The sequence below is a fragment of the Poecilia reticulata genome, unplaced genomic scaffold (assembly GCF_904066995.2).
Source record: "Poecilia reticulata unplaced genomic scaffold, P_reticulata-male-v2 Scaffold_57, whole genome shotgun sequence".
Classification (NCBI taxonomy): Eukaryota; Metazoa; Chordata; class Actinopteri; order Cyprinodontiformes; family Poeciliidae; genus Poecilia; species Poecilia reticulata.
Window position 1 is genome coordinate 31,277 of NW_027675155.1, and position 13,970 is coordinate 45,246.

The following is a 13,970-nucleotide window of genomic DNA, read 5'->3' on the forward strand; positions in this document are numbered from 1 at the left end:
AACAATCTCAGTTTTACCTTTTCTCCGCCTGCCTTTGCCTCTTCCTGGTGAAAAGTGCTTGACGAGAATCAAATATCAGCAGAAATTAACTGATTCAATATGGTAAAGTGATAACATACTGAGAGTTTTATTCATTTATTTATTTATTTGTGCGTCTGATCTTTTAAAAAGACATTATTCTTTGAAACCCAGTGTAACTATAAATCCTGACAATAACAAATGAGTAAAATAGGGTGATGTAAAAGTTCACCACCACCTGCAGCTGCGGTCACAGTTGAGTTATTACATCACTGGAGCTTATCGGCCATCGGTATTAACCTCCATGTGACTCAACATACAGATCTTAGGGATCATTTGAATCAGAAAGCTTCATGATGCACCACTATCTGCTGCTCCCATCTCAGTGCTGGGCAAACAGAAATCCAGGCCTTGAGGTCCAGTGGCTTTTTTTGGATGTGTTTCTGCTTGAACACCTGATTTATATGGCTTACAGTCTATAACTTGTTAAAAAAACAACATGTGGATCTATAACTCTCAGTTATACAGAAGAAAAAACTGTAAAAAGCGCTGACAAAGGTTTATTCAGTTTGTGAACATCAATAAAATCCAAGTAAACATTATGTTGAGCTTTAATATTCAAGTGACAATTTGTAATTAATGATTGTGCAATAGTTTCAATCAAGTGATGCAGCATTTAACAACATCTGTATCTTTTATTTTCTTGAGATCTGTTAAAAAGGTCTTTGTATGTCTGGCTGGAGTCTCTTTCTCTTCTTCCTTCACTCAGACTCAGTCGTTGGAGGTTGATAACTGGATCTGCGTGAAACTCGATCCAGTCGCTCCACAGCCACGCTCTCCAACACCCGCCTCATCAGAGGATGCTCCTCCAGGACTTCGTTGAAGTCGTCCACGCTCAGCGAATAAAGACGACAGTAGGTGTCGGCCCTCACGCTGGCCGTCCGTCGGCCCTGAGTTAGTAGGCAGATCTCTGAGCCAAGAAAAACAATCGGTTTAGTCATAAAGTTAGAAGAAAAACGCAAAATCTTTCTAAATATTTTTGGTCTAGTTTCTAGTCCAAATATTTTAGTGCACTTAAAGTAACTTTTCAACAAGATATTGGAGCTAGTTTTAAGTCCAGAATTGCTTAATATTGACTTAAAAATGTACTAGTTTCACAGGCTGATTATTTTACTTATAGTGTTGGATAAATGTCTTGTAATAAGTGAAATAATATGCCAGTGGAACTGGTACATGTTACTTATATTAAGAAATAATTGACTTAAAACAAGCTCCTATATCTTACATAATTGCTATTTATAAATTAGTTTTGTCTTATTTCAATGAAAATTTTCTTGTTTCCTAAAGAAAAATTCATGGCAAGATTTTGGGTTTTTTCACAGTGCAAAAAAAAGAAAAACTACCCTGCAAAATGTATTTACAGTATAATCATAATCAAGCAACTTGCACATTATCTTCATTGCTTTTACAGAGTGAAATATTTCATAATTTTTAGTTTTTTCTTCAAAATGACATTAAGCCAATGATGAAAAATTACATTTACCATTAGAAATTCAGAAGAAATAGTAAATATTAGGTGGAAATGTAGTGCAGTTACAGCCAAGAGTTCTGTGGGAGATTTTATAGAAGAAGGGCAGCAATAATCTGAATAATGAAGACTCTCGTAGAGATGATAAGTAGCCGAATAGAGTTTTAATACTCTGCTGTATTTACCTCCAAAGTAGGCTCCATCACTGAGCACTAACTCCTTACTGTCACGCGGGATAATCGTGACGGTGCCATGCTGGATGAAATACATTCTCCGACCCAGCGTTCCCTCTCGTATTACATAGTCTCCCGGCTGGAAAACATAAAGCGCAGCTTGGTCAGGATCACGGTGACAAAGTGAGGGTCGGTGTTGGCAAAGAGCGGCATGTTGGCGACAAGTCCACGGCAGTTATAGCTGACAATCTCCTGCATGACAGAGACAAAATGGACAGAAGTAAACTAAGTGGAAAACACATTTCGGTGATTCTTGAGAATAGGGACAAAATGGGTTTTAATTTTCCAATATTTTTTTGTTTTTTATTTCTCAACCATAAGTATGCAAATATGACAAATAATGTTTTGTAAATGTAAAGATGCTAAGGTATAGGCTCCCATTTGCAACATTTTTTTTTTAAATTACACTCTTAATCGACCTGACCTAGAACGTTGCCATCACCATCTGACAAAAATAAATATAAAATAATTTTAATGACCCTATTAGTGATATTTTTACTCATTTTAACGACAAATGCTTCTCAAAAAACAAAATAAATATGATTTAAAACCAAAAACAACAAAAAGTCCATCTGACGGAGTTGACATTGCATTACGGAGTTGACACAGAACTGAAGGTGGTGACAAACTAGTGAGTAAAATGAAAAACTTGGTACATGTAAAGTAATGCAATTTATGTAAAATACATTAAAATGAATTAATTGCACATTTAAGTGAGATTTGACAACAATTTCACTGAAAGAGTCACAAAAAATCTGATGGAGTTGACATCTGACAGAGTTGACGAAATGCCAAACTACCTCAATTTATATGATGTTATTCTGAAGGAGGCCATATTGTAGCTCATCAGGTCCATGAAATCTTTACATTTTACCAAAATTAAGCTTTTATTTCTCAAAATTTCATCAAAGTTTTGTAAATTGTCAGTTATGGTGTTGACACATCATGGTTGTGACAAACAATTTAAGAATAAAAAGAAGAAAAAACTAAAGAATAACATAAACTAACCAGAGCTAACTAGCCCTCTTAGCGAAGGAAGAGAAAGGAAGTGGCCATGGGGTCCTCAGAAGTTCTGGTGCCCCCCAATAATGCCTGATTTTATTTTATTTTTTACATTCTTTTAATTTCTGACGGTGTTGACAAAAACTAGGGACAACTTTCAATGGAGTTGGAAAATATATAAAAATTATTTTTAATTCAATTTATTGATACTTTTATAATTATTTATATGACTACTTATTTACTGCTTAATTGTCATAATATATCATTTTAGTATTTTTTAAATTGTTTTAAGCTATTATAATGTATTGAGTTCTTCTCCGGGACAAGGGATTTTCCAGGCATCATCCACCGACTACAGTGGTGGACGATAACATGAAAACCGACCATCATAAACCTGGAAAGAAGAAGACAAAGAGGACGGTTTCTCCTGAGTTTGTGTCTTGGAAGTGGAGGTGGGTGGTTGTCGGGAGTGGTCGGAACACGGAAGGGCGGAAGTGGTACGACCAGACTGTGAATGGTTGGAAGGATGTCAGAGGGAAATGTGACAGGTAGTGATTGTGCGGAAATGGAAGAGGGTGCTGACGATGTGGAAAATGAAGGTCCTTGGCAGACTCAAAAAGCTAAGCATAAACGGAAAAAATCAAGACAACAAGTAGAATCATCTGTTTCCGAGGATGAAGGAGAAACAACTACGATGACAGAATATAAAATAATTCTGAAGTTTGTCAAAGAGGGTGTGTCCATTGGTAAGTGGAATCCAATAAAGCTTACAAAAGAAATCAATTCTCTGATTGGAAAGGTGAAACTTGTTAAAGTATTAAGAGATGGATCCTTGTTGATTATCTGTAATGATATTAAACAAAAAGAAAAGGCGATGAAAACAAAAAGAATCCTTGGTGAGAATGTGAGAGGAAGACTTTTGGATGACAAAAAGTATGTATGCGGAGTCATTTCGGGGATTCCACCCGATGTACCAGTTGATGACATCAAGTCTAATGTTTCAGGAGGGAAAGTGGTGGAAGCCAAGCGATTGAAAAGAAATAAAAATGGAGAGAGGAGCGATAGTTTTTCTATCATGTTGAAATTTGAAGAGAACAGTCTGCCAGATAAAGTGTTTGTGGGATATATGAGCTATGATGTCCGACCATTTATTCCTCCGCCACTGCGATGCTTTAAATGCCAGAAATTTGGACATGTCGCTGCGGTGTGTAAGGGGAAACAGAAATGTGGGAGATGTGCTGGGGATCATGAGTATGGGAAATGTGAGGAAGGAGCTCCGCTGAAATGTTGTAACTGTGGAGGTGGGCATAGTTCAGGATTTAGAGGATGCATAGCTAGTAAAAGAGCTGAGGAAGTTCAGAAATCAAAGTCACTACTGGCATTACTTATGCGGAAGCAACGAAAAAAGTTCCTGTTCAACCAATAGTATATCCAAAGAAAGTGTCTGGAGGAGAAAAAGAAAGATCTGATTGTTCAGAATGCTCCAAGATTAAAGGTGACACTCTACTCGTGACAAAGGAGGATTTTGTATTGTTCATGGTAGAAGTTGTTAACTGTACTGCTCAAACACAAAAGAAAACGGAAAAAATTCAAATAATAGTGAAAGCAGCCCAAAAGTATCTTGATTGTAAAAATGTTAATTGGGAATCAATTAAGTAAAAATTAAATGAGACACAATCTTCTCAACCTCAATCATGCAGTGGCGGCCCTTCTTTGTTATGTTAATTATTCTCCAGTGGAATGCAAGAAGTCTTATTAGTAATGGTCTAGAGTTTAAGAAATATATTTCAGATTTGACAGTTAAACCTCACCTGATCTGCATTCAAGAAACCTGGCTTAAGCCTCATCTGGATTTCAAAATTTCTGGGTATGCATTAATTAGGAATGATAGAACAGAAAGACAAGGAGGGGGAGTAGCAACTTTTGTTCTAGACAGTATAAGATATAAAGTGGAATCAATAGGGAAGAATTATGAATCAATAGTTATTAAGATTTGGATAGAAAATGAACAAATGTTGGTGATAAATTTTTATAATGCTAACAAGAAGTTGTCCATTCAAAATCTCAATGAAGTAAATGATCAAAATGTAGGTAAGACTGTATGGTGTGGTGATTTCAATTCTCATAATGTTTTATGGGGGAGTCCTAATACAGATGCAAATGGATTGGCTATTGAAGAATTTCATTCTCTGGTTTGTTACATTCTCTGGTTTGTTACATTCTCTGGTTTGCCTTAATGATGGCAGCACTACTAGATATGAATGCTGTAGGAATATAAAGAGTGTTTCAGACTTAACATTGATTTCAAATAGATTAGCTGGAATTACCTCTTGGGAGGTGATGAGTGATTCTCCAATGGGCAGTGACCATTTTCCTTTTCTAATGTCAGTAAGCTTGAAGTGATAAAAGAAGAGGAGGGACAGATTCCAAGATGGAAGTTAAGTAACGCTAATTGGGAGTTGTTTAAAAATTTAGTTGATAGGCAATTTAATAAACTGGGTGAGAATATGTTTTGTGATGTGGAGATATGTTATTCAATGATTAAATCTGTCATTATTAATGCAGCTGAGAGTTCAATTCCTAAATCAAAGGGAAGAGGAAATAGAAAGTCTACTCCATGGTGGAATGAGCAATGTAGTATTGCTATAAGGGGAAGAAATAAAGCTTTTAAATTGGTAAGAAGATGTCATACCTTTGAGGCGCTAATTCAATATAAGAAAGCACAAGCTATAGTTAGGAAGACTATTAGAGAAGCTAAGAAGACTTGTTGGAGACAGTATTGCAATTCCATTGGAAGAGAGACCAAATTGTCAGAGGTATGGAGAGTTATTAAGAAAATGAATGGTGTTAAAAAGAGTTTTTCCTTACCGGTTTTAGAATTAAACGGGAAAATAGCGATTAGTAATAAAGAAAAAGCTGAATTATTAGCAGAAATGTTAATTAAAGTACATAGTTCAGAAAATTTATATGAAGAAATGAAAAGTAATAAATTAGATTTACTGGATGAAAATCCAGAAGTTATTACTAGGAGAGAAGTCACAAACCAGGATTTAGATATGCCATTTACTATGTATGAGTTAGAAAAAGCTATTAATAATGCTAAGCAATCAACTCCGGGGAAGGATGGAATATGTTATGTAATGCTCAAACATCTTAAGTATTCATCTCTCTCTGTTATATTAAAATTATTTAATCTGATTTGGATGACTGGAAGAATTCCGGCAGAATGGAAACAGTCAGTGATAATTTCCATATTAAAACCTGGTAAAAATGCAACAGACCCATCAAATTATAGACCTATAGCTCTTACATCTCAATTAGGGAAAATAATGGAGAGGATTGTTACAGATAGGCTTACATATTTTATTGAGCATGAAAATAAATTTTGTTCATTCCAGAGTGGTTTTCGGAAAGGGAGAAATACGATGGATGCAATTTTGTGCCTAGAGTCAGAAGTAAGAAAAGCTCAAACAAACAAAGAGTTAGTGATAGCTGTGTTCTTTGACATAGAAAAGGCATATGATACGTTATGGAAAGAAGGATTATTGATTAAATTAGGGAAACTTGGTATAGGAGGTAAAATCTACAATTGGGTTTTGGATTTTTTATTTGGTAGAGAAATAGAAGTTCGGGTTGGGGCGAATTTCTCCTCTAGATATGTTGTTGAGAATGGTACCCCCCAAGGTAGTGTGTGTAGCCCAATTCTCTTTAATATTATGATTAATGATATTTTTGATGAAATAGATAGTAGTATAGGCAAATCTTTATTTGCAGATGATGGTACTCTATGGATTCGGGGACATAATCAGGTATACTTGCAGAAAAAGATGCAGGCTGCCATTTTGAAAGTGGAAGGGTGGGCTAATAAATGGGGTTTTAGGATATCAATCGCAAAGACTCAAGTAATCTGTTTTTATAGAAAACATAAGGAAGTTAAGTTGAACCTTTATAATCATAAACTAGAACAAGTGAAAATAGTGAAGTTTCTAGGTGTCATTTTTGATGAAAGCTTAACTTGGAAATATCAAATGGAAGCAGTTCAAAATAAATGTAAAAAAGTGAATAATTTGTTAAGATGTCTCTCAGGACAGGAATGGGGAGCTTCAAAAAGTGCATTGTTGGGAGTTTATCAGGCGCTCATGAGATCTACTCTGGACTATGGGAGTATAGCATATATGGCAGCTGCTGACAGCCATTTGAGAAAGCTTGATAGTGAGCAAACAAAAGCATTGAGGATTTGTTGTGGAGCTTTCAGAACAGCATCTTTAGCTGCTTTACATGTAGAAACTGGTGAGCTTCCTTTAAGATTAAGAAGGTTGAAATTAATGTTCATGTACTGGGTGAACCTACAAGGACATAAGTGTGATCATCCAACTAAGATGATGCTGAAGGACTGTTGGGAACATCATAAATTAAATTGTAATAGTTTTGGATGGATTGGGGAAATAAAGGCAAAACATCTTGGTTTAAATATGCTCCAGTATAGTGCCACAGTTCCTCAATCTGAAATTCCTCCATGGTTATTTCTAACTTCAGAAGTTGATCTTCAATTAAGTGAAATTCTTAAAAAGGGAAAGACTCCAGAATGGGTTGTAGTTAATAAATATTTTGAAAGATATAAAGACAACATAATTATATATACAGATGGATCTAAAGATCCAAATAGTGGTAGAACTGGAGCAGCAGTAAATATCCCACACCATAAAGTTTTGATTAAGAGGAGAGCAGCTGATCATTTAGCTGTTTTTACAGTTGAATTATCAGTAAAAATGAAGGTAAATCTATTGTTCAAAAAGAAATTATTAAGATTTGGCAGGAGTTATGGGATAATCATGAAAATGGGAGACAATTATATACAATTCAAAATAATGTAGGAGATAGTAATTATCTGAGTGGAAGGCGGAAAGAGGAAGTAGTTATGTCTCGACTTAGAATTGGACACACTGGACTCAATAGTTCGCTCTTTAAAATAGGAAAGCATGAGAATGGGGCTTGTAGTTATTGCAATCAGGTGGAAACAGTGAAGCATGTCTTGTTAGAATGTGATAAATACTCAGAGGAACGCCAGTTTTTAAAGTTGTCACTAAGCAGGAAGAATATAGGACTATCTATGATTACTCTATTAGATAATAAATCAAATTGTGTTAGAATTCTTTTATTTAGGTTCTTAAATATCACTGGGTTAATGAGTCGTATTTAGAATATGGCCAAGTATGTGTGTGTATGCCAGTGCATGCTCATGCATTAATTCATGTAATAATGAGTGTGTTAGGATGTGGATTTGCACATCCTACACATCATTGAGGTACAAAAAATTCCCTCTGTGATCTCTGATGACCACACTCCAGTCTGGTAGGTGGCGGTAAATGTACCTTAAGTTGGATGCCAGCCGCCAATAAAAACAAAAGAAGAAGAAGAAGAAGAAGAAGAAGAAGAAGAAGAAGACTGCACGTGGTCTGTTGTGTTGAATGTTTGAGTGTTTCTCTGAAAACTATCTTCTGTCCAGTTTTAACGAGTTTATCAAGAAGCTCCTGTTAACTGCTGCTGAAGCAACATTCAGAGTTTAAAGAAATAATCGTCAAGTCAGAGGAAGAGATGGATGATCAGCGCAGACTGCTGGATTTCTCCCGGACCCCCCAGATAATCTTACACCGAATAGGTAGGAAACACCAGCGTTTGGACGAAGGTTAATGTCTGCACCTTTCTGTATGAGGATCATTTTAGTAAATGTTCTTTTCCCGTATAAATATTTTGTTAACATGTTAGAACGCAGACATGAATATTACGCTGTGCCAATGGCTTATTTATGTAGAGCAGTGTTTCTCAACCTTTTTTGGGCCAGCGCCCCCCTAGCCTTTATCCAGGTCCCTCATCGCCCCCCACCAAAGAATTCGCAGGCTACTTTGCACTGACCATTATTTTATCATTAATATTACTATCACTATTGTACATGTTTTGATTTTTATGCTTGTTTCTGTATTTATCATCAAAAATAATTTCCCAGAGAACAAAAAAGCCATGGGAATAGAAATTATTTTCACAGGTGTCTACGAAAAATGCAATAAATGAACATTCAACTTAAAATTTGTAGGCCTAACAGCAGTCAATCAGAGTGGAAAAAATATTCTTATTTTGTGCCATTTTCTAGTTGTTAAATGTTGCACAAAATGACCAGATAAAAGATGAACAACATGCCAGTTTAAACTTTGAACTATTTGCAAACGACTGAGCTCTGCAACATTAAAACATGGATAGAACTGTAACTACATTAATCATAACTCTTCTTCTCTTCAGTGTTTCTGTCCGTTTCTGGTGGTGCAGCTCTGTGCTGCCTTCAGGAGAATGGGACATCAGAGTATCATCCATAAAACTTCACCCACATGGCATTTATTGTGCAAACCAGAGCTTTCAGTGGAAAAACAAAAGTTCCAAGTCCTTTTAATGCCATACAAATATGAGACAGAAACATGGATTATATCTTTATGTAGACATGTCTATTGATTATAGATTAATAGTTTTACTGGACAGAAATTACAAAGAACAAATCTGGTTCTTAATCAAATCCTAATGAGTCAAATTCAAAGTGTCATGGAGTCATCAGCCTCATGACACTAACACTGACATGAAAAATAATATTGAAGAAATAAGTATATCAAATCTAATTAAAAACATAAATAAGTGATCAGTTCTTTACTGTTATGGTCTGTAAGATATATTTATTCTCAGTATTAGATATGGTCTCAACAAACCCATAACATTTCAACAATATTATTTTACCTTTTATCTGGAAGTAGTGTCTGTTTATTTTTGCCATACAGTCCTCTGTATTAATTATTGCTCGAAAGGTCTTGCCATACCAGTTTATTCCTCTGTATTTACTTTAGTTTCTTAGTTTATTCTTGCATTTTGTTCTTCATTCATTTCCATTTAGTTTCATTTGATTAGTTTTATCCTCTCTTGGTTTATTGCTATGTCCACTTTAGTTTCTTTCCTCTTGCTAGATCCATTATAAGACGAATAATAAGACGATAATATTCACTCATCACCTGCTGCTCCTCCTAATCGTCATGCGTTTCACATCATGTGTTGATTTTTCACTGTTCAGCGTCGGATTCTCTGTTTTTATGCCATAATTCACATCTAGCTCGTCGCTCCGTTTTATGTCCCGCTTCTCCTGTTTCAGAGTTTTGCGCAATGTGCGCGTCGTTTTTTTTAAGCCCCTAAGGTGCAGGGCGGTCGGGAAACGTATCGATGGGGAAAAGGCAGACTGACATAAACCTTTTAAAACAACGGAAACAATTTCTGCATTCTGATTATTGAAATTTAAAAGTGCTGTGTTGTTCTATCACCCCCGTTTCATACCGGACCACTTACAGCTCCGGTGTTAATGCTATAAAATGAACGCTCTCTATCGTGGTATCACCCCTGGAGGGATTTCTTTATTTCTTTATTTAAATGGGTTCACTTTTCAGAGGGATACACAGTGAGGGTATCGTGATTTTAGCTACCAGTGACTGGAGAACGCAGCTGCGCCAAGAAGCTAACAGAAGCTAACAAACACCGAATAGAAGAATTCAGAGTAATACAAAAAACATCTTGACATAATTCAGTTTACTGTCAAATATCAACAATAATCTCTTCTACAATTAATTTTGCAATAAAATATGATTTTAAAATCCGTTCATTTGAGAATTCTCCAAATGTCAGCTGGATGTGACGACTGATCTGTCTCTCTGTCTACGCTTTTGAAATTTAAAGTTTTTTTATTTTTTTATTTTTGTTTTAAAGAATGAAAGATTTCTCCTGCTTACTTCAATAAAATTAACAATAACTCTTTTTCTCTGTTTTGTCCTCCAGGTTCCCTGCAGTTTAACCAAGAGAGAAGATCGACTCTGGACCAGGAAGAGTTGGAACCTCTGCAGGGAAAACAAGACCAGGAAGAGAAAGAAGTTTACTGCAGTCAGGGAGAAGAACAGATTGAATTAAAACAGGAAACTGATACATGCATGTTGGTTCCTGTTGATGAGCAAACGCACCAAACTGAATCAGAACCAAACAGGAACCAAGTCCTCTTAAAGGAAGCTGCTGGAGCTGAGAATCAAAATCAGGAAAGAAGAAAACTTTTCTCATGTGCCATCTGTAAAAAGCGTATCTCTTTAAAATCTGTTTTTGATGCTCACATGAGAACTCATACGGTTCAAAACCTGTTTTCATGTGTGAAGTGTGGAAAAAGTTTTAGTCAAAAAAAGCATTTAACTCAGCACATGATGATTCACACTGGTGAAAAGCCGTTTTCATGTGGGAGCTGTGGAAAAAGTTTTAGTCAAAAACAGGGTTTAACTTACCACATGATGATTCACACTGGTGAAAAGCCGTTTTCATGTGGAAACTGTGGAAAAAGTTTTAGTCAAAAACAGAAGTTAACTCGGCACATGATGATTCACACTGGTGAAAAGCCGTTTTCATGTGGGAGTTGTGGAAAAGGTTTTAGTCTAAAACAGGCTTTAACTCAGCACATGATGATTCACACTGGTGAAAAACCGTTTTCATGTGGGAGCTGTGGAAAAAGTTTCAGTCAAAAACGGGATTTAACTCGACACATGATGATTCACACTGGTGAAAAACCGTTTTCATGTGGGAGCTGTGGAAAAAGTTTTTGTCAAAAACAGGGTTTAACTTACCACATGATGATTCACACTGGTGAAAAGCCGTTTTCATGTGGAAACCGGAAAAAGTTTTAGTCAAAAACAGAAGTTAACTCGGCACATGATGATTCACACTGGTGAAAAGCCGTTTTCATGTGGGAGTTGTGGAAAAGGTTTTAGTCTAAAACAGGCTTTAACTCAGCACATGATGATTCACACTGGTGAAAAACCGTTTTCATGTGGGAGCTGTGGAAAAAGTTTCAGTCAAAAACGGGATTTAACTCGGCACATGATGATTCACACTGGTGAAAAGCCGTTTTCATGTGGGAGCTGTGGAAAAAGTTTTAGTCTAAAACAGGATTTAACTCAGCACATGATGATTCACACTGGTGAAAAGCCGTTTTCATGTGGGAGCTGTGGAAAATGTTTTCGTCACAAAGTTAGTTTAACTCACCACATGAGGCGTCACACAGGTGAAAAGCCATAGAAGTATTTTCCATACATGTCCTATGTTGAGGTTCACTATTGAATGGTTTTGGTTTAACACTAGAATGAAAGACTGGAGGGGTTTCATGTCTATAAAACTTGAAAAGTTGAAAGTTGTTGTATTTGTTAAATGTGATCATTTGTATCTTCACATTTGGATTCTTGGAGATGTGCAACCACGACACATTTTCCTTCAGAGATGCTTTGTTTTGTTTTCCTGGCATATTCTGTATCAAAAACAATACTGATCAACTGTATGTTATTAACATCCTGTTTATGTACAATGTGAAGAGCAGAGGGCTCAGCACACAGCCCTGAGGAGAGCCAGAACTGATGCTGATAGCTGAAGTGGCTTTGGAGCCCACTGACTATTTCATGCACTAACAGAGTTTGACTGGACATGGACTCCCTTCCAGAACATTCTCACAAGACTGGACTTGATTAGTATTATTCTATCCTGTATAGAGAAAGAGTGGGTGGGTGGATGTTGTTGATCTTAACACACTTAGAATAAAAAATACAATGTGCTGTTATGCACTAATTGTGCATTCTCAGATACATCTACATACAAAAAATTATCTGATAAGGTTTCTCTTCAAAACAAGATGAGATTGTAACTGATGCTGTTATTTGTTTCAGATTATATTAACCAGTTTAACTCTACCCAAGTAAAGGTTTTGTGAATAAATAAATAAACATGTTTATGGAAAATGTACGAAAGCATGGTGGATTATTATTGTCTTCAATAATTTGGTGTCTTTTATCTTAGTTGTATTTTTCTCTTTTCTGCTGCAGCTGTCTTCTATTATGACTATAAAAAGATGTTACATTTTTAGGCTGTGACTCAGTTGTATATTACATTTACTCAAGTTACATTTAGTTGAAAAAGATAGAGAACCTTTTACTTCAGTAATATGAATATTGCTACCCTAAATATTTCTGGCTACTACACACTTTGAGTTACTTCACTAAATGAAGAATAAACATGTTTTTACCAAAATGACAGACACACATACAGTTTATGCTAAAATATACTTTTTGTCTGTACACCAACTTTGTCATACTAATTTTCTGTGCCTGTTGTACTATTTGGAGATCAAGCCCTGACTAAATATTTTTATTCTTAAATTAATAACTTATTGGACAGCCTGTGTTTAATACATAACTGAAGTCACTCCATGGAAATGTCCCCAGAAGACATTTTAATATAAAATGACCAAAATTACGGGGAAACAAATATCTGTAAGATTGCACCAACATCAGATCTCTGATGTAGCACTGAATTATTAGCTGCTGTTCAGAAAACCATCTGCATCATCAGCCGTCTGATGTACAGCAATATTTCCTTTCAGTGCTTACACTCTGCACAACATGCAACTGTTTCAGACGGACATAAATATAAACACAGTGTTTTGCAAATGTAAACAAATGCTTCTTTAAATTAAAAAAGCAATGCAATGTGTACAAATATGAGCTAATATTCTTTGTTGTTCTATGAAAGCTGCTTTGGAAAACTCATTATTATCTCTCAGGGTCAGAAATATTCATATTTTCTCTGCATAATCAGTGCCAGCAAAATATAAACATTTTGGCAGAAACCCAGTCAGAGAAAGTCTAATTACAGTTCTACAAACATGCAAAGCAATTTGTCCCTCAAATTTTAATTTTATGCAATTTAAAATATTACCACCACTCTATTAAAGACCTGTTTTGAGAGAAACACTTTAGAAACAAACCTTATTAGCAGGATCTTAAGCAGGTAAATAAGAGGCAGTTGATGAAAAGAAATCGAAACAATCTCAGTTTTACCTTTTCTCCGCCTGCCTTTGCCTCTTCCTGGTGAAAAGTGCTTGACGAGAATCAAATATCAGCAGAAATTAACTGATTCAATATGGTAAAGTGATAACATACTGAGAGTTTTATTCATTTATTTATTTATTTGTGCGTCTGATCTTTTAAAAAGACATTATTCTTTAAAACCCAGTGTAACTATAAATCCTGACAATAACAAATGAGTAAAATAGGGTGATGTAAAAGTTCACCACCACCTGCAGCTGC

The 13,970-nt window shown here is 35.7% G+C and overlaps 1 protein-coding gene and 1 pseudogene across 2 annotated transcripts; one reads left to right on the forward strand and one right to left on the reverse strand.

Moving 5' to 3' along the window:
* Positions 1-562: 562 nt before the first annotated feature.
* On the reverse strand, positions 563-2,140 carry LOC145550491 (potassium/sodium hyperpolarization-activated cyclic nucleotide-gated channel 2-like). The gene is made up of 2 exons (XM_081604404.1): positions 1,732-2,140; positions 563-988 (listed from the first exon to the last, which is right to left on the reverse strand). Exons 1-2 carry the CDS (start codon positions 1,814-1,816, stop codon positions 780-782), a joined length of 294 nt encoding a protein of 97 aa, XP_081460530.1. The 5' UTR covers positions 1,817-2,140; the 3' UTR covers positions 563-779.
* A 2,843-nt stretch (positions 2,141-4,983) lies between these two features.
* Positions 4,984-13,015, forward strand: LOC145550488 (uncharacterized; annotated as a pseudogene). The gene is made up of 2 exons (XR_014086381.1): positions 4,984-8,440; positions 10,639-13,015. The product of XR_014086381.1 is annotated as an uncharacterized LOC145550488 (transcript).
* The last annotated feature ends 955 nt before the right edge of the window (positions 13,016-13,970 follow it).

Excerpts from the sequence above, each read along its gene's own strand:
- LOC145550491 (XM_081604404.1), bottom strand. The coding sequence starts at position 1,816 with ATGTATTTCATCCAGCATGGCACCGTCACGATTATCCCGCGTGACAGT. Across the intron at positions 989-1,731 it reads TGATGGAGCCTACTTTGGAG|AGATCTGCCTACTAACTCAG; the intron begins GTAAATACAGCA and ends TTCTTGGCTCAG.